General features: G+C 57.0%; 2 protein-coding genes across 5 annotated transcripts; one reads left to right on the top strand and one right to left on the bottom strand.

Moving 5' to 3' along the window:
• Positions 1-435: 435 nt before the first annotated feature.
• Positions 436-6,332, top strand: SYDE1 (synapse defective Rho GTPase homolog 1; the record flags this gene model as incomplete). The annotated part of the gene is made up of 8 exons (XM_079770617.1): positions 436-593; positions 2,049-2,390; positions 2,499-3,149; positions 3,310-3,524; positions 4,400-4,526; positions 4,736-4,896; positions 5,415-5,640; positions 5,935-6,332. Exons 1-8 carry the CDS (start codon positions 506-508, stop codon positions 6,330-6,332), a joined length of 2,208 nt encoding a protein of 735 aa, XP_079626743.1. The 5' UTR covers positions 436-505.
• Positions 6,333-7,580: 1,248 nt separating this feature from the next.
• Positions 7,581-19,438, bottom strand: ILVBL (ilvB acetolactate synthase like; the record flags this gene model as incomplete). Of its 4 annotated transcripts, none has more annotated exons than XM_079770615.1 (16): positions 19,095-19,438; positions 18,428-18,572; positions 16,551-16,752; positions 16,302-16,429; positions 16,077-16,215; positions 15,875-15,986; positions 11,390-11,489; positions 11,158-11,255; positions 10,906-11,042; positions 9,799-9,933; positions 8,669-8,783; positions 8,416-8,585; positions 8,269-8,339; positions 8,117-8,188; positions 7,858-7,963; positions 7,581-7,759 (listed from the first exon to the last, which is right to left on the bottom strand). In XM_079770615.1, the coding sequence occupies exons 2-16, from the start codon at positions 18,554-18,556 to the stop codon at positions 7,581-7,583; spliced, it is 1,893 nt and encodes a 630-aa protein (XP_079626741.1). In that variant the 5' UTR covers positions 18,557-18,572; positions 19,095-19,438. The 4 variants fall into 4 exon arrangements, with proteins under 4 accessions (XP_079626741.1, XP_079626739.1, XP_079626740.1 ...); XM_079770613.1 differs by having other exon boundaries at positions 19,065-19,437; XM_079770614.1 differs by lacking the exon at positions 19,095-19,438 and adding an exon at positions 18,901-19,057.
• Between the last annotated feature and the right edge of the window lie 1,406 nt (positions 19,439-20,844).

Below are 20,844 nucleotides of genomic sequence, written 5' to 3'. Positions count from 1 at the left end.
TGTTTGTCAAGCAGCAGTAGGAACTGGAATTGGGGAGGAGATAGAATTAGGTGGAGGAGGAGGAGGAGGGAGGCACTGTGGCATCCAGGAGACTAAGGACGAGTTTGCAACAGGTTAGAGCAGTATATGGGGGAGTAGAAAGGTCACGTGCAGGATGCGTTTTGGAGATAAAACCAAGAGAATTAGCGATCACCAAGGGAGAGGGGGAAAGAGGGAGGACTGGGGCCCCGGGCTGCGCCGCGATAGACATCGGAGTTGGAGCCCAGGGAGGTAGCCCAGAGCCCTCCTTCTCTCCCCTCCCGGCCGGGCGACTACAACTCCCAGCATCGCCCGCTCAGGCCGCGGGAAGGGGAAAGAAAAAGTTTGGGCCAAGCATTCCCGGAATGCGCTTCCTGCCGGCGCTGGGCGGGAGGCGGGCGGGGCGCGACTGCCCGGGTGGGGCGGGCGGGCGGGGGGCGGCGCGGCCGGACCCAGGGCTCGCACTCGGCCCGGCCGGGGCCCCAGCATGGCTGAGCCGCTGCTCAGGAAAACCTTCTCCCGCCTGCGGGGCCGGGAGAAACTTCCCCGGAAAAAGTCGGATGCCAAGGAGCGCGGTGAGCGGGACAGGGGACGAAGGAGGGGCGCCGAGCACCGCCCGGCCTGGAGGGGGTCCCGGGCCCAAGGAGAGGCTGCTGAGGGGACAGGGGAGCCCGGCGGAGCCCGCTGCGGGCTGGGGTGAGGGATCGGGACGGGCAGGGGCCCTGGAAGGAAGGGGCTGGGGGGAGAGGGGCGCGGACCGTTATGTGCGCCCAGCCCAGGATGCCAGCGCTGCGGGCTCCTTGGGAGGCCCGGGAGGGGGCCTCGCCTCTGACAGGAAATGGGCCGATTCGGTGCGCCTGGAGAGTGGGGGCGCTGAGGAGGAGCTGGGAGCTGGGACACTGAGCCCAGTCAGGACGAGGGGCACTCTGAGCCCCGGAGACCCGGGATAGGAGATGGGGAGCGCACTTCTGCAGGAGGGAGACCTGGCGCCTCAATCCTAGTAGGCGCCCCTCACCCCTCCCACCCATTATTAAGCAGTGACTGCAGCTGCATCCACCTTCAGCAGCCCCAGGCAACTGTCCCCTTGATACAGATGGGGAAACTGAGGCACGCCGCAGTTGGGTAATTTGCCCAGGGTTGGTGAAGTGACTGAAACAGCTCTTGGGACTATGCTCCTAATAGAGAGCCGGGAGAGAGTCCTGTGGGTAGAAGTCGGGTGGGCAGAAGTCGGGGGTGAGGGGAGGAGGGCGTCTGCAGGCAGCAAGACGAGACCTAAGAGAAATGGGAGCTGCCTGGGACAGGAAGTCCGAGGAAGGAAGGAGTTAAGGAGGGAGACCAGATGACTCCTGGATCGGACCTCCCCACCAGCCCTTCCCAAAGATTCCCAGAGCAGAGATGGGACTGGTGCCCACGCACAAACACACACAGGAAACAGCCTGGGATGCCGGAGGGGAGAGTGGAGCAGAGGGAGGCGCCAAGGCACTGACCGGGTTCTGGTCTGGGCTGAGAGATGGCCCGCTCCCGGGAGGGGCAGAATTTGGAAGACAGACTTGGGGGGAGGAGGGTAACATGCTGCGGGAAAGGAGAACCCTGTGCTCGCGGTCACGCTCCTGTCTTCCGAGCAAGCAAGCCACTGTGTGCTTGACCACGACATGGGGGGCTAGGAAGTGCTCCCTGAAGCCCCCCTGAAAGAGCATCAAACCCCCGTGTCACCGGACACACTGGGGCTCCCAGGTGGGAAGTGACTTGCCCTAAGCCACCCAGTGAGAAAGAAGCGACAGGGGCAAGGCTCCATGCCAGGCTCCATGAGAGGGGTGGAGAATCAGCCAGGAACACAGCCCCACCAGAGGACCCTGAGGCCAGAGGCAGAGGGACGGCAGGGACCTCGGGGACTAAGATGGGGTGGACTCTAAACTGGCAACCAATCCCATTCCGAACAAACATCCCAGCCCCTGCTGGGGGAAGAGCCTGGGCTGGGCTGTTCTTTGGGGGGATGAGGGCCTGGGCCTGACTCCCTTGCTCTCCAACAGGCCACCCAGCCCAACGCCTGGAGCCCAGCCCTCCAGAGCCAGAGCCCCAGGCCCTCGAAGGGTCCCAGGCTGGAGCAGAGGGGCCCCCCAGCCCTGAGGCATCTCGAAGTCCCTCACGGGGGGCCTACCTGCAGAGCCTGGAGCCCAGCAGCCGAAGATGGGTACTGGGCGGGGCCAAGCCCCCAGAGGAGGCCAGTTTGGGGCCTGGGGCACCTGGCAGTGGGGAGCCTGCAGGCGAGATCTGGTACAACCCCATCCCTGAGGAGGACCCCAGACCCCCGGCACCTGAGACCCCAAGGCCACAGCCAGGCTTAGCTGAGCCGGAGGGTGTGGCCCCACAAGGTGAGCACAGCCTTGCCCACCCCCCTACCCCCACCCAAGCTCCCCAAGATGACCACAGGCCTCAGCCCCATGCCAAGCCCAGGTTGCTGAACTCTGATGTTCCCACAGGTGTGGCCCCTTCCAACTCCCCAACCAAAGCCTCTCGAACTAAGTCCCCGGGCCCCGCCAGACGCCTCTCCATGAAAATGAAGAAGCTGCCGGAGCTCCGGCGCCGCCTGAGCCTGCGGAGCACCCGGGCTGGCCGGGAGCGCGAGCGTGAGCGGGCCGCCCCCGCCGGCTCCGTCATCAGCCGTTACCACCTGGACAGCAGTGTAGGGGCCCCTGGGCGGGCAGCGGTGGCCGGGGGCTCTCGGGGCCTGCGGGCTGGGTACCTCAGTGATGGTGACTCACCGGAGCGCCCAGCAGGGCCCCCGTCGCCTACCGCCTTCCAGCCGTACGAGGTGGGCCCAGCGGCCCGGGCGCCCCCGGCCGCACTCTGGGGCCGCCTCAGCCTGCACCTGTACGGGCTGGGGGGGCTGCGGCCCGCGCCTGGGGCCACCCCGAGAGACCTCTGCTGCCTGCTCCAGGTGGATGGAGTGGCCAGAGCCCGAACCGGGCCGCTGCGCGGAGGGCCAGACTTCCTGCGGCTGGACCACACCTTCCACCTGGAACTCGAGGCTGCCCGGCTGCTGCGAGCCCTGGTGCTGGTGTGGGACCCTTGTGTGCGGAGGCACCGGCCCTGTGCCCAGGGCACCGTGCTGCTGCCCACGGTTTTCCGAGGTAGGATGCCTGGCTGCGGGGGGAGGATCGGTAGGGTACAGGATTCAGCACTTGGCCCAGAGCGCCCAGGGCGCCCAGGACACTAAGCCCAGGGTGGGGGTGTGGCTTGGAGTAGGAGCCTGAGAGGGCAGACCCCACTTAAGTCCCTCTGTGTCTTTAGGGTGCCAGGCCCAGCAGCTGGCTGTGCGCCTGGAGCCTCAGGGGCTGCTGTATGCCAAGCTGACCCTGTCGGAGCAGCAGGAAGCACCCAGCGCAGCTGAGCCCCGTGTCTTTGGGCTTCCCCTTCGGCTGCTGGTGGAGAGGGAGCAGCCCCCGGGCCAGGTGCCCCTTATCATTCAGAAGTGTGTTGGGCAGATCGAGCGCCGAGGGCTGCGGGTGAGCCCCTCCTCCCACACCCCAACTAGCCCCCAGACCCCAGATCCATTCCCCAGGACGCCCTATATACTGAGGCAAGGACTTCCTCCCGACCCTCCCTGGGATACTCCTAGCTCCAATCCCAGCCTAGACGAGGGCAGGAGGTTCCCCTAGCCCAGTGGTCGGCAAACTCATTAGTCCACAGAGCCAAATATCAACAGTACAGCGATTGAAATTTCTTTTGAGAGCCAAATTTTTTAAACTTAAACTTCTTCTAACGCCACTTCTTCAAAATAGACTCGCCCAGGCCGTGGTATTTTGTGGATGAGCCACACTCAAAGGGCCAAAGAGCCGCATGTGGCTCGCGAGCCGCAGTTTGCCGACCACGGCCCTAGACCATGGCACTCAGCCCCAAACCTATGGGTCAGCCACCCAAGTAGTGACACCGGACCCCAGCCCTTCTGGAGCTCAGAGTCTCCTGACGGAAAGACATGACTCCAATAATAACGTACAAATGTAACACTGTGGCTGAGATAAGACTGAAGAAGCTGGGGAAGCTTAGAGCAGGACCTCACCTGCTGGGTAGTCAGGGAAGGCATCCCAGAGGAGGTGACAAGTGAACTGAAAAGGAGTCAGAGGTTCCTGAGTCAAAGGATGTGGGTACCAGGACAAGTGATAGAAGCAGAGGATTTACAGATCCAGGTTGTCCAGGCAGCCAGGTAGGGACCCCATGACAGGTGTCGGAGGAGCAGGAAGGCAGCCAATGAGGCTACTGCTAGCCCCCAACTTCTCAGCCTACTGCTACCCTGGCCCAGAACTCCAGACCCCACCCCACCGAGCCCTGATCAATCTGTAGCCCCAGCAAAAAGGCATTCCCTCTCTGCTCCCACACCTAGGTAGTGGGGCTATACCGTCTATGCGGCTCAGCGGCTGTGAAGAAAGAGCTTCGGGATGCCTTTGAGCGGGACAGCGCAGCAGTCTGCCTCTCTGAAGACCTGTACCCCGATATCAATGTCATCACTGGTCAGCATGCCTCTTCCCCTCCCCTGCCAGCTCCTCATTCAACCCTCACCTCCTGGCAGTCCCTGTGGCCCCTCTGGGACCTCACCTCTTCTGTATGGCCTTGTTTTCACCTTCCTGCACCTGTCCTCCTCCTCTTCCCTCCTCTCAGCCCCAGCTGACCCCTCCAGAAGCCAGGGTTGCTCTGACCAGAGTGGGCCCTGTGTCCACAGGCATCCTCAAGGATTATCTTCGAGAGTTGCCCACACCACTCATCACCCAGCCCCTCTATCAAGTGGTGCTGGAAGCCATGGCCCGAGGGCCCCCAAGCAGGGCTCCCCCCAGCGCTGAGGGTACCCGTGGGCTCCTCAGCTGCCTGCCAGATGTCGAGAGGGTGAGTTGGGCATGGGTGGGAGTGGGTAGGACAAGGAGTGGGCTGACATTAGTAGAACGTTTCACCCATGCCTGGGCCGGTAATGGCCAGGAGCTTGTGGCATCATTAAGTAGGAGCTATTGGTATCCCCACTTCATAAAAGTGGAAAGCGAGGTCCAAAGCAGTTGAGTGAGTTACCCACGGTTGCAGAGCCAGGATATATCAAAAATGCACAAGGGAGTTCTTGGCTACAGGATCCTGGACAAGTCCAGACCCTCTCTGTGCCTCAATACCCTCGTCTATAAAATGGGATTAATGTCAACCCTGCCTAACACACAGAGAAATGGGTTCAAGTCCAAGCTTTGTGATTCCAAAGCTGTGACCTTTGGTCTCCCCTCCAGCAAAATGGGATCATAATACTAATACCTGATGGTTAAGCCTTAGCTCTGTCATCTCCCAGCTATGAGACCTTGAACCTCACTTTTCCCATTCCGAGCCGCCTTAGGCTCCCTCATGCCCTCCCAACACTCTTTCCTCAGGCCACGCTGACACTCCTCCTGGACCACCTGCGCCTCGTCTCTTCCTTCCACACCCACAACCGCATGACCGCGCAGAACCTGGCTGTGTGCTTCGGCCCCGTGCTGCTGCCAGCGCGCCAGGACCCCGGCAGGCCCCGCAGCCGCAGCTCTGGCCCCGGCCTCGCCAACACAGTGGACTTCAAGCGACACATCGAAGTCCTGCACTACCTGCTGCAGGCCTGGCCAGGTGAGTCCGCCCCCAGCCCACGCCGCCAATCCTAGCCATGCTGCTGCAGTAATGCTTTCTCTAGCAGCCAATCAGATCCTCGGGCCTCAAGTAAGCCACGCCTCCTCATCAGAGTAAACCAGTGCCTGGTTGCCTCAGCAACCAATTCAGATCCAGCCAATCCAGGCTTGACGCTGCCTTTTTAACATGCCAATCAGAGATCTCGCGATCTGGCTGGTTACCTAAACAGCCAATCGGAGATCTGGCTGCCGCCTCTACGTAATGTCATCACAAGACCTCCCTCTCCCTCTGCAGACCCCCGCAGGTCCCCAGAGGCTACGGACCTCGCCCCGTGCTTGCGGCCCAAACAACAGCCGCCGCTGCACTTGCCGCTGGCGGCTCCTGAAGTAGTGACTCGGCCCCGCGGTCGGGGCGGCCCCGAGAGCCCTCCGAGTAACCGCTACGCCGGCGACTGGAGCGTTTGCGGGAGGGACTTTTTGCCCTGTGGGCGGGACTTCCTTTCCGGGCCCGACTACGACCACGTGACTGGCAGCGACAGCGAAGACGAGGAAGCAGGGGAGCCGACGGGCGCCGCAGACTTCGAGGATGACTTCGAAGCGCCCTTCAACGCGCACCTGAACCTCAAAGACTTTGATGCCCTCATCCTGGACCTAGAGAGAGAACTTTCCAAGCAGATCAATGTATGCCTCTGAGCCGGGTGGGGCGGGACCCCGGTTACTAAGGGCCGGGCTCCTGGTTGCTAAGCCAGTGCCCTAAAGATAGAAAGGGACCAGACCTGTCTTTCAGGCCTAGCTCCTGATTGCTGGGGAGTTGCCTAGCGACCAGCCAGCAGATGCTGAGATTTCATTTCTCATTTCCAGTGCTAAATTATTTGGGTACTGGTTGCAAAGGCCAGGGACTGAAGATTTGGGGACCAGCTGTTGTGGCCAGCTTTTCTGAGTACCAAGAGCATCTCCCCCTTGCTGGCTGGCCTCTCTTGCCTCCCCTTGGCCGGGGCAACACCAGTTAATGTGAGCATCACCCTGGGATGGTGAGACACCCCCCAGTCAATCCTCTTGCTGCTGCCAACCAAATCAGTATTAGCTTTGCGCATTGCACTCTACTTCTCCCTCCCTTTGGGAGGGCCCAAGGACTATGAGGAGGCGGTTTGGGGTGGGGCCAAGAGCAGCCCCTACCTGGGCTCCAGCTGGATAGGGGCAGCCTGGGCTTATAGAAAAACAGTAGGTTTCCCCACTCTTTCCCAGGGAAAACCCCACAATTTCCTCAAACCAGCATATTGAGATCGTAGAGTTTGGCCCTTCCCCGCCCCAATTCTTCCTCAGCGTCCTTGAAGAAATTGAGCACTTAGAAGACCTCCCTTTTGGAGGGGCCCCACCTGAAGTGTCAGGCTGGGGCACTTTGGTACGGAACATATTTATTGCCTCCGTGTGTGTGTCTGTGTGTGTGTGAGGATGAGTGTGCATGGACACGTCTGGAGCAGACGTGTGGGGCTCTTTCAGGGACCACAGAGCGGGGAAAGGGTTCACAATGCTGAGTACCCTGAAATCCCCAGTACTGGTGCCCAGTGGGTCCCAGAGTTCCAGTGGGAGAGTAGGGTCCCCTTCTGTCTACCCCCCTCTTCCCCTCACTTCCAACTTTGTGAACAATAAATCCATATGCACAGGTTCTGGGATGAGTACTTGGGCCCACGTGGACCAGAGGTGGTTTATTCAGTGTGTAAGAAAAAAAAGAGAAAGGGCATAATTGGGACCACAAAGAGAAAGGCCCCAAAGCTCTCCTGTACTTCCAGGGAGCCTCTCTGAACCCTGACCCATCCAGCCCCTCCCTGACCTCAGGGAGGATTATGGGGTCACTGAGCCCCATGGGATAGTCCAGAGCAGGCAAGGAAGAGACTCCAGACCAGCTAAGCAGTCCAGGTGTGGGAAGGCACCCACGAGGCCCTACACAGCAATAGAGCCATCGCGGAAGTCTGTCCTCCCAATGAGGATATTGACGACAACTGGATGGCCATCTTGGCACTGCTGCTGGGCATCACGAAGCACCTTAACCACCTGATCCTCATTCTCCCGTGAGAGCAGCAAGCCCTGGGCCCCCAGACCCATGGCTGCTTTGTGATAATCTAAAAAGGGAGATCAAGTCAGATGGTGGCAGGCAGCCAGCCCAGAAAGACACACCCAGCCGAGCCAGGAACAGCCTCCCCCATGCCAGGCCCCTCACCAGTGTAGGCCAGGCCACAGGCCACATTGCTGCCCAAAGAGGGCACCTGCTCCCGAGAAATCTGGGTCCAGCCAGCATCATTCCCTATCAAGGCCATCACTGGGATCTGCAGGGAGAGAATGAGGCCAGGCCACAATATTCAGCCCCCAGGCTTGGCCAGCCAGAGGACTCCACCAGACAGAAGCAACCCCCTCCCCAGCCCAGCCCACCCTGATGACATCTCCCAGAACCTCAGGCTTCACCTGGGGCAGCCGGTTACCTTGTGTCTGACAAAGGTGTCAAATTCGATGAGGCTGTACCCAAAAGCTCCATCCCCAAACAGGCACCAGACCTGAGGTGGGACGGGACATAGTTGGGGTTGTTCATGGCCCAAAAACACAGCAAGCCTCCTGCCTCCAGGCTCTGACTCACCTCAGCATCTGGCCGGCACAGTTTGGCCCCAAGTGCAAATCCTGCACCAACCCCCAGAGTCCCGAAGGCCCCTAGGAGAACCAAGAGCATGTGGGTGTGAAGGGGACTGGATGGTCCAAGCTGCCCCAGGCGTAGGCCCTTCCTTACCAGGGTCGAGCCAGCACAGGGGGCCACGGGGCTGCACCAGGTGGGCAGCAGTGCCCACAAAGTCCCCGCCATCTACCACCAGAATCGAATTGTCAGGCAAAGTTTCTTCCAACAGCTGCAGCACCCGCACCGGGTTCAGGTGTTGGGATACAGGCATCATCGCCTTCTCCCTGCAATGGACCAGTGCAGGTCAGCAGGACCAGGAGCAGACCTTGCTGGGAACCTACCACCCTCCATGTCCACCTGCCCCCACCGAAAGGACTTCTCCTTCTGCTGGTCGGCTTGCCGAAGCTCCTCTGCCCAGTCTGAGGCCCATGTCTGGCCCTGGAGGCCCTCCACCAGCTTCAACACAAAGGAGCCCACGTCTCCTGGGGAAGGAAGAGGGCACAGCTGCAGAGAGGTGGCCTCCTCCTGCCCTTCCAGCACAGGAGGCCCAAGCCAACAGTAGCATTGGAACAGGAGGCAAGGAGACAGGCCAGGGGCGCTCCTTGAGCAAACCGGGGAAAACATTCTGGGAACCAGGTTAGGGCAGCCAGGGTGAGAGGGAGGGCAAGGCTGGAGAAACAAGATTTAGGGAGGACAAAGTGGATTAGAAACCCAAGCCAACCTCATTGCCAGCCTCCCCATCACCCCCCAGATCATTCGGTCCTATCAGCTCTTCCTCTGAAAGATATCACTGAAAACACCTCCATCTGCCAAGTACATCTCTACAACCCGGGCACAGAGTGCTTGTGAGCAAATATACGAGCTGGTGGTGGTGTGCTTTTCATCATCTGCATTCAGAAATAATCACCTCGAGGCTCAGAGAAGTTGAGTTTCTCTTGCCCTGTCCATCCTCGATCCAGGCCTTGTCATTTCTGTCCTGACCCAGTTTAACAGGCCCCTTGACACCGCCTGGCCCCTCCAACTCGCTGCCCACCCAACTGCTACAGTGGGCCTTCCCAAACATGAATGAACCGCCACTTCTCTGCTTGGCAGAGTTCCCTGTCACCAACAATGCAGGGAAGTCGATGTCCTTCAACGATGGGCAAAGCAGGACACAGAAAGGCCAGGGGAGAGGACTGATCAGAGGTTGAGGTTATGACAGGATGACAGAGACCTCAGGGGCCAAGGAGTGAGCTCTCTGTCCTAACAGCAGCGGGCAGCATGAGAGGATTTGCAGCAGGGGACACGACCACATGCACATTCCCAGGCCTTCCCTCTGGTGCACACCCACCATGTGTTCATCCAGAAGCACTCATCAATCTGAAAGCCAAATCTATGGCTCTGGCTGAGTGGGTGCTCCCTCTGGCAAGGTCCAGAACCCAGAACCCACCTCAAGCTGGCTGCAGCAGAGGCCAGGAGAGGGCCCAGGAGCACATGTGTGGGGCGTTAGGGGCTCACCCTGCACAGCTTCCTGGGGCTTCCAGAACATGTCTGAGTTGATCAACATCTCTTTCCGGTTACGGTTGACAATGATGATCTTGCTGCTTCGGCTGAGGACACGGCCATAGGACAGACGGAAGTCACACACAACTCCTAGGGTGGGAGATAGGGGAACAGTGGATGGAGGGCCAGTGTCCTGGGGGATGCCCACTACCTAATTTAATCCACCATAGCAGACTGAATATAAAAGGGTACCCGTTCTTCACCTCTCCATGGACCCATGCCACCGGTGACGACTTTGTCGCTCCCCAGCCCTTAAACCTGGGCCGGCCTCGGGATGTGCTCTGGCCAGCAGAATGTGTCAGGAGTGCTGGCATGCGTTCCTGAGACCAGGCTTCCATAAGCCTTGCAGCTTCCACGCTCTCCTTTAAATAACCTTGCTCCCCCGGCCCTACATGTTTCTCATCCTCCGACAAGTGAACCAGGCCAAGCCAGCCTGCTGGATGATGAGGAACATGGAGGAGGAGGTAGAGAAGAGTGAGCACTCAGAATCCTAGCTGAGGCCACGCCAACCCAGCTACGGCCCCAGCCAATCCCCAAGTATCTGAGCCAGCCCAGCCTAGATCGGCACAGCTGCCCTCCTGCCGCCCCAACCGCAGACTCCTGAATGAGCCCTGCCGAAACCAGAAAAACTACCACCTTACCTGTTGGTGGGTCTTGAGAAATAATAATTGCATTTTAAGCCACTGAATTTTGGAATGGTATTACACAGCAATAGCTAACTGATATAAGTATTATGTGTCCGGCCGGCTTCAAAGCACTTATGTGGAAATGTATATGCCGTATGTATACATGCTGTATAAAGTATAAATGCTGTCTAACGTGTACAAATGCTGTGCAGAAAGTTCCACAGAGCCCACTATCTGTGTGTCCTCCTTTGCGCAAAGCTGGGTCACAGCACACAACTACAACCTGGCAAGAGTTCAGGTGAAATTCAAATTCAAAAACCTTGAAAGGGGAAGTGGTAGGGCCAGTGAGTGCCAGATTAGGAGGGGCAGGATCACAGGGTAAGGGGGATCCTGGAGTGGGGGAAAGGGAAGAGTGGGGGTGGAGGCTGAAGCCCACCTGCCAGGAGAACAACGTCTGCCTTCTTCAGGGCGGCACTGCGGTTCTGCCTGATGTGCAGGGGGTGGTTTCGGCCCAGCAGCCCCCGTGCCATCCCGCCCAGGAAGCAGGGGACACCCAGAGTCTCCACGGCAGCCCTGCAGGTCCAGGTAAACAGAAGTGAGTGTGACCACAGGCCTGCCAGTCCCCACAAGGCACCAGGGGACCAGGGACCAGGAATGTGATAGTAAAGGCAGGGCTGAGGCTTCTCACCGAAGCTTGCTGGCAGGTGTCGGGGGCAGTAGGGCCTGGCTCCCCAGCACCACAAGGGGCCTTTTGGCCCGACTCAAGATCTCCACACAGCGCTGAACCTGGGGCAAGAGGTGGAGCTCAAAGAGCCGACCCTGAGTCACCATTAGCCCCCAAGATCAAAGTCCCAATACTGACTCAGGGATAGGCTGTCCTGCCAGGTGGGGTCCTCGGCCAGGAAAGAGAGGCAATGTACCTGCTGGGGGGATGCCTGGGGGATGTCCAGAGGCAGGGGCCCTTCGGGCCGAGGCTCCCAGGCTCCTGCAAAGAGATTGGCCAGGTAATTCTCTAAGTACCTGTGAAGAGGAAAGGAAAGAGTGGTTACCAGGATTCATTACTGAGGTTCCAGGAGCTGAAGGAGGGAAGTTGGACAGGCACAGGGGTGGTCGAGCAATGGCCCATGGACAAACCCCAGTGATCAAGTCTCTAGCAGCCAGTTTCCCCTCGGAAGCTTCTGATGACCACTCCAACCTGACACAGACCCTCAGAAACAAGTGACACAGGCATGGAGTGCCAGGATGAGGGCCACAGCTACAGGGTTAGGCAGAGGTGGCTCTGCCGCTTCCTAGCTGTGTGACTTTGGCCAAATGACATAACTTTTCTGAGCATACTGCTCTGTAAAATGTAAAAGGAAGCCTCCCTCCCAAGGTTCAGTGAACTATCCATTCAGGATATAAAGCACTTTGCAAAACCCTCCATCAGTGGAGCTATTCACATCATCAGGACGCTTGCCTTTCTCTAGCTTCTGACATCCCCTTCTCTGTATCCTTACTCATTGGGTCACAGGGCCCTGGCTGTTCATGAAGCCCCATGTAGGGCTCTGGAGATACACAGATAAATCCTGCTCAGCCCTGCCCTTAAGAACACCCAATCCAGCCAAAACCAGATACATGGGTGTTGACAGGAAGCAGCTGGAAGGGGAAGCTTCTGTTTCTCTTTAGAGTCAAGACTGCAGAGAATGAGAAGAGGCCAAGAAGGAACCATGGAGTCCCCCCAACATGGAAAGAAAACGCAAAAGCCAGCCTTGCAGGGAGCTGAGGAGGGAAGCCTGAGAGGAGGGGAGGTGGAGGGGACTATGAGGCCCGGGAGCAAAGAGGCTGTCAGGGCCACAGAACAGAACTGCTTAAAACTTCTGCCTCCCAGATATGACTACTGACCATTTCCTATGTGTTAGGACCCCTGAACCCCACTCTATTTCTGGTTCCCTAACCATGCTGAAGGAAGGATAGGAGACAACTTGCCTTTCACCTGACATGACAATGGATTCAGCCCTGTTCTTATTTAAAACTAGAGGTCCGGTGCACGAAATTCGTACACTCAGGGGGGTCCCTCAGCCTGGCCTGAGCCCTCTCACAGTCTGGGAGCCCCGGGGGGATGTCCAACTGACAGCTTAGGCCCGCTCCCCGCCTAAGCCATCAGTTGGACATCCTTAGCACTGCCGCGGAGGCGGGAGAGGCTCCCACCACTGCCGCTGTGCTCACCAGCCATAAGCCCGACTTCTGGCTGAGCAGTGCCCCCTCCTGTGGGAGTGCACTGACACCAGGGGGAAGCTCCTACATTGAGTATCTGCCCCCTGGTGGTCAATGCACGTCACAGCAACCGGTTGTTCTGCCATTGGGCCAAAACCAGCTCTCTGACATCCCCCAAGGGGTCCTGGATTGCAAGAGGGCACAAGCCAGGCCGAGGAACCCCACCTGTGCATGACCACCTGTGCACGATTGGGGCCAGGGAGGGACACAGGAGGTTGGCCAGCCAGGGAGGGACCACAGGAGGGCTCCAGGGCATGCCTGGCCTATCTCACTCAGTCCTGATTGGCCGGACCCCAGCAACAAGCTAACCTACTGGTTGGAGCATCTGACCCCTGGTGGTCAGTGCATGTCATAGCGACTGGTCAACCGGTCAACTGTCTGCCCCCTGGTGGTCAGTGCATGTCATAGCGAGCAATTGAGCGGCCTTAGCGTATCATTAGCATATTACACTTTGATTGGTTGAATGGACAACCAGACGACAGGACACTTAGCATATTAGGCTTTTATTATCTATCCTAATATATAAAAACCCTGGGTCCATCATGACCGGAGGCTCGACAAACCAGAAATCAGTCCTGCAGTCAGAGTTGGGTTGCCATGGCGACCCAGCACTGACTGCTGATGGGGCTGCGAATCAGGCCCAGAGAGAGGCCTGAAGAAAGAAGCAGGGTCTGATCTGTAGCCTCTATGGCAGCTGTTGATCAGCACTTGCCTCTCTCTTTCTCTCCAGCAGCCACACCTCCATTTCTCTCCAGGCCTCCACTGGGGCTGCTGATCAGCCCCACCTTTCTGATCAGGCCCCGTTGATAGGCCCAGAGATGCTGAATGGCATAGAAACCAACCAATCAGAACCAAATCTGGGTGAACTGTGAGGAGCCAATGGCTGCCTAGGAGGTGGAGCTTTTGATGCTGACTGGCATAGAAACCTACCAATCAGAACCAAATCTGGTAAACTGTGAGGAGCCAATGGCTGCCTAGGAGGCGGAGCTTTTGACACTGACTGGCATAGAAACCGATCAATCAGAACCAAATTGGCCAGCAGAGGAGAGCAGTTGGGGGCAAGATCAGGCCTGCAGGGGAGGGCAGTTGGGGGCGAGATCAGGCCTGCAGGGGAGGGCAGTAGGGGGTGACCAGGCAGGCAGGGGAGCAGTTAGGCGTCGATCAGGCTGGCAGGGGAATGGTTAGGGGGTGATCAGGCTGGCAGGCAGAAGCGGTTAGGGGCAGGCAGGCTAATGGTTGGGAGCCAGGAGTCCTGGATTGTGAAAGGGATGTCCAAGATTGAAGAGGGTGCAGGCTGTGCTGAGGGACACGCCCCCACCCGTGCACAAATTTCATGCAAAAAGGCTTCTAGTATATATATAAAAGCCTAAGCTATGACCTGTACTGACCACCAGGGGGCAGACACTCAATGCAGGCCTGGAAAAATGGAACAGATTGATGAATCTCAGAGGGAAGAGCTGAGGGGGGAGGGCAGGAAGAGATTAACCAAAGACCTTATATGCATACTAGAGGCCCGGTGCATAGATTTGTGCACCGGTGGGGTCCCTCAGCCTGGCTTGCAGGGACCGGGCCAAAACCAGCTCTCTGACATCCCCTGAGGGGTCCCAGATTACAAGAGAACGCAGGCCAGGCCAAGGGACCCCACTGGTGCACAAATCCATGCACTGGGCCTTTAGTATAGGATAATAATGGTTAATTCTTTTAGATTTCAGCATTTGCACTATCAAAACTATCTCATTTTATTATTCACAGACTCTTAGTCTAGAAAGAAAAGCAGACAACGTTCACCCATTTTACAGATGAGGAAGCTGAAGCCAAGAAAGGTTTAATCACATTATATGGAAGTCAAATCATTATGCTGTACACCAACTTAGAGTGCTGTCTGTCAATTATATCTCAATAAAAATGTGGGGAAATGGTTTAACCATTTGCTCAAGTTAACACAGCTAGTTAGCGGCAGTCCTGGGATTTGAACCCATGTTTCTGGACTTCCATTTCACTCATTAGAGATGGCACATAGCTCTGTGGGTAAAGCGCTGAAGGCTCCTCCAGGCTGAATCCTCGTGTGCCATTAACAAGCTGGATGACTTCATGCAAGTCATTCAGTAAAATACCTTAATTCGAAGGGTTGTTATAAGAGACCTGGAGTAAAACCGCTACTCCTTGAACTGCCCCTCAAGGTGCATCTCCCATGCCCAGGGTTCAGGAATTTGTCTTGTCTTGTTTACTGTCAACCATGTTCATCCTGGTACATGGCACATAGCGCACTTGCTAAATATATAAAGGAGGACTGGAAGGAGCAGGGGCAAGGACAGGCAAAGGGGGGGGGGGGGGCAGGGGAATTGATTCTCCCTCCTCCTGGGCAGTTTCAGCCAGGCCCCCCTAGTGGTGACCAAAAATGGACCCTTTCGCACACCTCCGCTTGAGCTGTGCCCCTACCCCCTTTATCTGCTCAACTGAAGGAAGTGCCCCTCAAACTCCTTAGCTCTTTTAAACCCTTCAGGTTTGTCCCAGACCAGCCCCACTAGCCTGCTCTCTCCAAGATTCTAGCCACTTGCCACTCAAAGCCCCAAAGTGAGCTGTGCCCATGTCACAGGCCTGCAGGGACCCACTCCAGTCCCTTTCTCCAGGTACTCATAAGTGACCCATCCATGTCTCTGCATCCTACAGCCACTACCCAGATCAAGGCCATCATCACCTCTCATCCTGGGCACAACCACACCTCCCCCTGGCTTCCCACCTTCCACCCAACCACAGTCCATTCTCCAAACAGGCAGAGAAACATAGTAAAAGCCTGAATCAGGGTACCCCACACCTCTGATTAAGACCCTGCAATGCTTCTTAATGGACCTCGAATTAAAAATAAAACTGCAGGCACTCCCAGTTAGCCATGCTGGCTGCTCTAAACTTAGCCCCTGCCCCCTCTCCTCTTTGCTCACCTGCTGCTGCCACAGGCCACCTTGCTTTCCCAACCCACCGAGTTCGTTCCTGCCTTAGGACCTTTGCATATGCTATACCCTCCACCTAGAATTCTCTTCCCATGATTGGTTCCTCTCCATTAATGTGCAAATCAATAAATGGCTCCAAGAGGGATAAATGCTGGCAAAAGGTTGCAGAAGGGAGGAAGTCATGGTAGGAGTGGGGCTACCCACCAATAAACTGCTCGACCCATGAGGCCCTTGGGTGGCTTGGCTGGCACCATCTCCTTCTGGACCATGAAGTAGGGATACAGCACATCGATGGGCAGCTCCACAAACACAGGGCCTGCGGGAGCAGGGAGGACACTGAGCTTGCTGGACTTCCCTAACCCCCAGGTCCTAGGACCTGACCACTACCCAGCCCTCTACCACCTACCTGGGGTGCCCGACTGGGCAGCAGCCATTGCAGTCCTCAGAGTGGGCATGATGTCCCGCACCCTGTGCACAGAAGCACAAAACTTGCAGAGTGGCCGAAACAAGGACATCTGATCAATGGCCTGGAGTGCGCCCCGGTGCTGGTGGAAACGGGTTCAAGGGAGTTATGGGGTAGGAGCCCTTCAAACCTCCAGGGAGCCCCTACCACCCCCTGAGGGCAGGGTACCTGCAGCAGAGTACTGGCGGCCCCACCCAGAAGCAGTACTGGGGACTGGGCTATCTGGGCATTCTTCACTGCTGTCACTGTGTTGGTCAGGCCAGGGCCTGCCGTCACTGCCACCACGCCCACCGTTCCTGGAACATAGACCCTGTCACCCTCTGCACCCATGCCCAGCCTATGGCCACCCCCCAAAGAAAACCCTGCCCCTCAAAGATCCCCCATCCCAGCCCCCAGCCCTCTCTGCTCTGCCCTCACCAGTCAGGCGGGCCACAGCATCAGCAGCAAACACGGCTGTGACTTCATGGCGCGTGTCCACCACGCGGATGCCCAGCTTCTCACAGGCCACCAGCAGCGGAGAAATATGCCCACCAACTAGTGTGAAGAGGAACTTCACACCATGAGCCTTCAGCACAGCTGCCACGCTCTCCCCACCGTGCCGGATGCTCACCTTGTCCACCTAAGCCCATGAAGCAGAAGAGGAAGACTGTCAAGAGCCAGGGCAAGGGCACCAGGGCAGGTGGGCAGAGGGGTGATCCCCACACGCAGGAAGGAGGGAGGGAGCAGGGCCAGAGGGATGTGGGGAAGGCACATCATCTTACCATCCTCATGTCATTACAGTTGACCCTTGAAAAGCACAGGGGTTAGAGTCAAAAATTCACTAATAACTTCTGACTCCCCCAAAACTTAACTGCTAACAGCCTATTAACCGGAGTCTTATCAATAATATAAACAGTTGATTAACACATATATTGTAGGTTATATGTAGATTATGCTGCATTCTTACAATAAAATAAGCTAGGAGGAAAAATGACATTATTAAGAAAATCATAAGAAAGCCCAGCTGGCGTGGCTCAGTAGTTGAGAGTCGACCTATGAACCAGGAAGTCACGGTTTCATTCCCAGTCAGGGCACAAGCCCAGGTTGTGGACTCGATCCCCTGTGCGTGGTGTGCATGAGGTAGCCAATCAATTATTCTCTCTCATCATTGATGTTTCTCTCCCTCTCTCTTCCTCTCTGAAATAATAAAAATATATTTAGAAAAAGAAGAGGAAAAAAAAGAAAGTCATAAGGAAGAAAAAGCACATTTACTGTATTCTGTATGTATTGAAAAAAAATCTGCACATAAGAGGACCCATGTTAGTCAAGGGTCAACTGTATATCCTTTTACAGCTAAGGGGACCAAGACTTGCCCAAGCAAGATTCAAAGTCCCATAAAATCAACATTGTTAAGCATCCTGCTCTGTTACACTGTCCGCCCAGAGATGTTGGGAGAATCAGGGAGAGAGGGGGAAGGTGGATCTATAACACCCAGGGAAGTGTGGCCAAAAGCACAAGGCAGGAGTTATCAGCTGTGACTCCAGAACTGCCTGCCCTCCAATATCAGGGCCTGGCAGCCTGACTGTTGACTCCAGACTGCCAGATTCCCTCCCACTCCTGGGCCAGGCCCAGCTGACCAGCTGCCAGCCACCAAATGCCTGGGAGTGGGAGCGGGCTCCCAGCCCAGCTTCCACACAACCCCAAACACCAACAGCCCTTTGCCTTAAAGCTCCACAAGCCCTCAAGGCCAGTGGTGCTGCTTCGGTCTAAAAGAGGAAGTTCTGGGAAGAGATCAAGATTGCTCCAGGCTGGGAAAGATTGGGGAAGGAATCTGGGGAAGGGGTAAATTTCTGAGGTGCCAAGTAGTTCAGAGACAGGTCAAGCTTTTGCCCAAAGAGGTCATTTGAGGCAAGCTACCACATAACCTCTCTGAGCCTCAGTTTTCTCGAAGGAAAATGCAGACAGAAACAAGGGCATCTATTCTGGGGCATGTTGGGTACATGAGATAATCACTCTGAAACACAGAGCTCAGCAGAGAGCAACTGTGCTTGCCTTCCTAGCAGTAGCAATGACCCCCCCCCCCGCCCTCCCCCCCCCCCCCCCGCCCGTGTTCAGGGAAAAGGACTCGAGCCCCCTGGGGAAGGAGGTGGATGGAGTGTTGAGTGCCCTGGCAGCTGTAACTTCCCAATTAGCTCTCACAAGGCAAAGTCCAGGGCTTGGTATGGGGTAGGGCCCTGGAAAGACTCTCCTGACAGTCCCTCGCTAGGTCTTCCTTTGGCTGCCCCCAAACCCGCCTCCCATCGGTGCCCCCGCACCTTGTGCATCAACCGATAGAAAAGCCCCAGGCGATGCGCGGCACCCAGCACGGCAGCCACTAGCGTCCCGCAGACCAGGAGCTGGAAGGAGGGGAAGGCGCTCCCCGCAGGGGCGGCGGCCGTGGACATCTCCTTCTGGTGACACCTAAAGGAGAATGGGCAGTTCCAGGGCCAGAACGCAGAGATCAATTATGCCAAGGCCGGCACGCCCCGTCTCCCGCCCGGATCCCGGGCCACGCCCCTCCTCCGGAGTTTCTGCATGGCCACGCCCCTTACGTGCTGAGCTTGGTCAGAAGCCACGCCCCTCGAGATCAGCCCACGCCTCTCGGGATCCAGACCGAGCCCCCTTGCCACGCTAGGTGCCCACCCTTAAGTTGCCAACACCCCCAGATTAGGCGACTACAGGTCAATGCAACTACAATGGCTTCAAACCCTTTTCGTCCCGCTTACCTACTTCTCCATGAATCGCCTACCTTTCACGTCAAAGTGCCGAATCTCAGCCCCAGTGGGGAGCCCCACCGGTCTAGCCAGGCCCCGCCCCCGAGCGAGCGCCAGACCCCCAGCCTGACCCCAACCCCGAGGTCAGGTCACATCAGGATGTTTCTCCAACCTCCGGAGCACTTCAACCTTCACCTACAAGAAATGACTTCACAGGAATTCAGCGCACCTCCTAGTCACGTGATCCAGGCGGACGGCCGCGTCCCTTTCACCCAAACTGGCCGGCGGCGCCAAGGAGTATGGCCACTCGCGCGTGCGCAGAGTCGTAGCCACGCTTCGGGACCTAAGCAGTTCCTACAAGACCTCGGTCGCTACTGGCCGCCTTGAACACAGGCCCCGCCTTTTCTCGCTTTTCATTGGTTCGCAGTGCAAGCCTCACGACCTTCTGTACAGGAGGCCACGCCCATCGACGTCTGCCGTTTGCCAAGACCCACTCGGGCCCACCTTCCGTGGTCTTCCATTGGCCCCACATTGCAGGCCCTTGTTTCGGGCCTCCCGAGTCCAGCCCGCTTTTCATGCCCGCGGTGCGGTAAAACCCTTCAGGTTGGGCGGTCGTGGAAGGTCACAGGGCGGCTGCCCAAAGTCCACCATCTGGGGCCTCTTCCCAAACAAGTCCCGCCCCTCGTTCTAACACCAGGTCCCGCCTCCTAGCCAATCGTAACCCGGCAAAGGCAGATGCCCCGCCCCCGCCGGTAGGCCCGCCTCCGCTGTTGTTGCCGCCCCGCCCTTGGAGTTTCTGGACGCTCCGAAGCCCAGTGGTTCGTGGTTCAAGCCCGTGGTCCAGCCGTCTGGCCTCGGGAAAATTATCTCCCCATCAGTAAAGGGAGAATAATTCTAGTACCGAGCACTCTGCTTCTGGTCCAAGACAAATCCTGCCATTTTTACACTGGCTCCCATCCCTTGACAACTTTTAGGATTTTCCTCTGAGGATTTCATCGTTAATTTTATCATCTAGTGAATCATTCCTAGGTTTTAATTCAACCTATTTTTTAAAAAAGAGAGAAAGAAAAAGGAAAAAAGTACTTTTAATTCTTTTGGCCCCACATTCTCTACCTGTTGCTGTCCTTTGCTCCTCTTTTTAGCAAAATTCCTCCAATGAGTTATCTGCACTTGCTGTCCCCTGAACCCTCCTACTTATCTTCTTGAAAAAAAACTTTAAACAGGCTCTTCCCCATCACTCTGAGAGCTGTTCTGTATTATTCCAACAGTCTCCAAACAGGTCCCCTCTCCTTCCTGTCTCTCACCCACCAACCAGCTCAACCCCGCTCTGCAATCCTATCTAATAAAGAGGGAATATGCTAATTGACCTTCACACAGTTGCAAAGATGGCAGCGCCTACAGCCAATAAGGAGGGAATATGCTAATTGGCTGGCATGCCCTCAAATATGGCGGCACCCACAGCCACAAGATGCAGCACCCAGTCCCCTCAGCCCAGCCAGGGTGGCAGGCGCACCTGCCTCCGGGGTCCCCAGTCCCCTCAGCCCCCCAGCTGCCCAGGGCCAGCCGCGGCTCAGGTAACCAGGGCCAGCTGAGGCTTGTGCTACCGGCAGTGCCAGCAGTAGAGGTGTGATGGGGCGTCACCTTCCCCTGATCACCGGGTCACCTCTTGCCCCTGAGGGCTCCAGGACTGTGAGAGGGGGCAGGCCGGGCTGAGGGGACCCCCCCCCTCCAGTGCATGAATTTTCATGCACCGGGCCTCTAGTTAATAGAATAAAATTCAAACTTCCTAGAAGGGTCTTCTAGACCCAATTAAACTCCCTAAGCCAATAATGAAATAGTGATCATATTTTTTGTCAAGCACTTATGTGCAAAGGGCTGTTCCATGCACTTTTGACATGTTAAATCGCTTAATCCTCACAACAGCCCAGTAAGGGAGGTGTATTATCATTATCCTATTTTACAGATGAGGAAACTGAAAC

This window comes from Cnephaeus nilssonii (genome assembly GCF_951640355.1).
Source record: "Cnephaeus nilssonii genome assembly, chromosome: 5".
Taxonomy (NCBI): domain Eukaryota; kingdom Metazoa; phylum Chordata; class Mammalia; order Chiroptera; family Vespertilionidae; genus Cnephaeus; species Cnephaeus nilssonii.
Note: the sequence above shows the minus strand (reverse complement) of the source record. Positions and strands in the feature narration are given on the sequence as shown.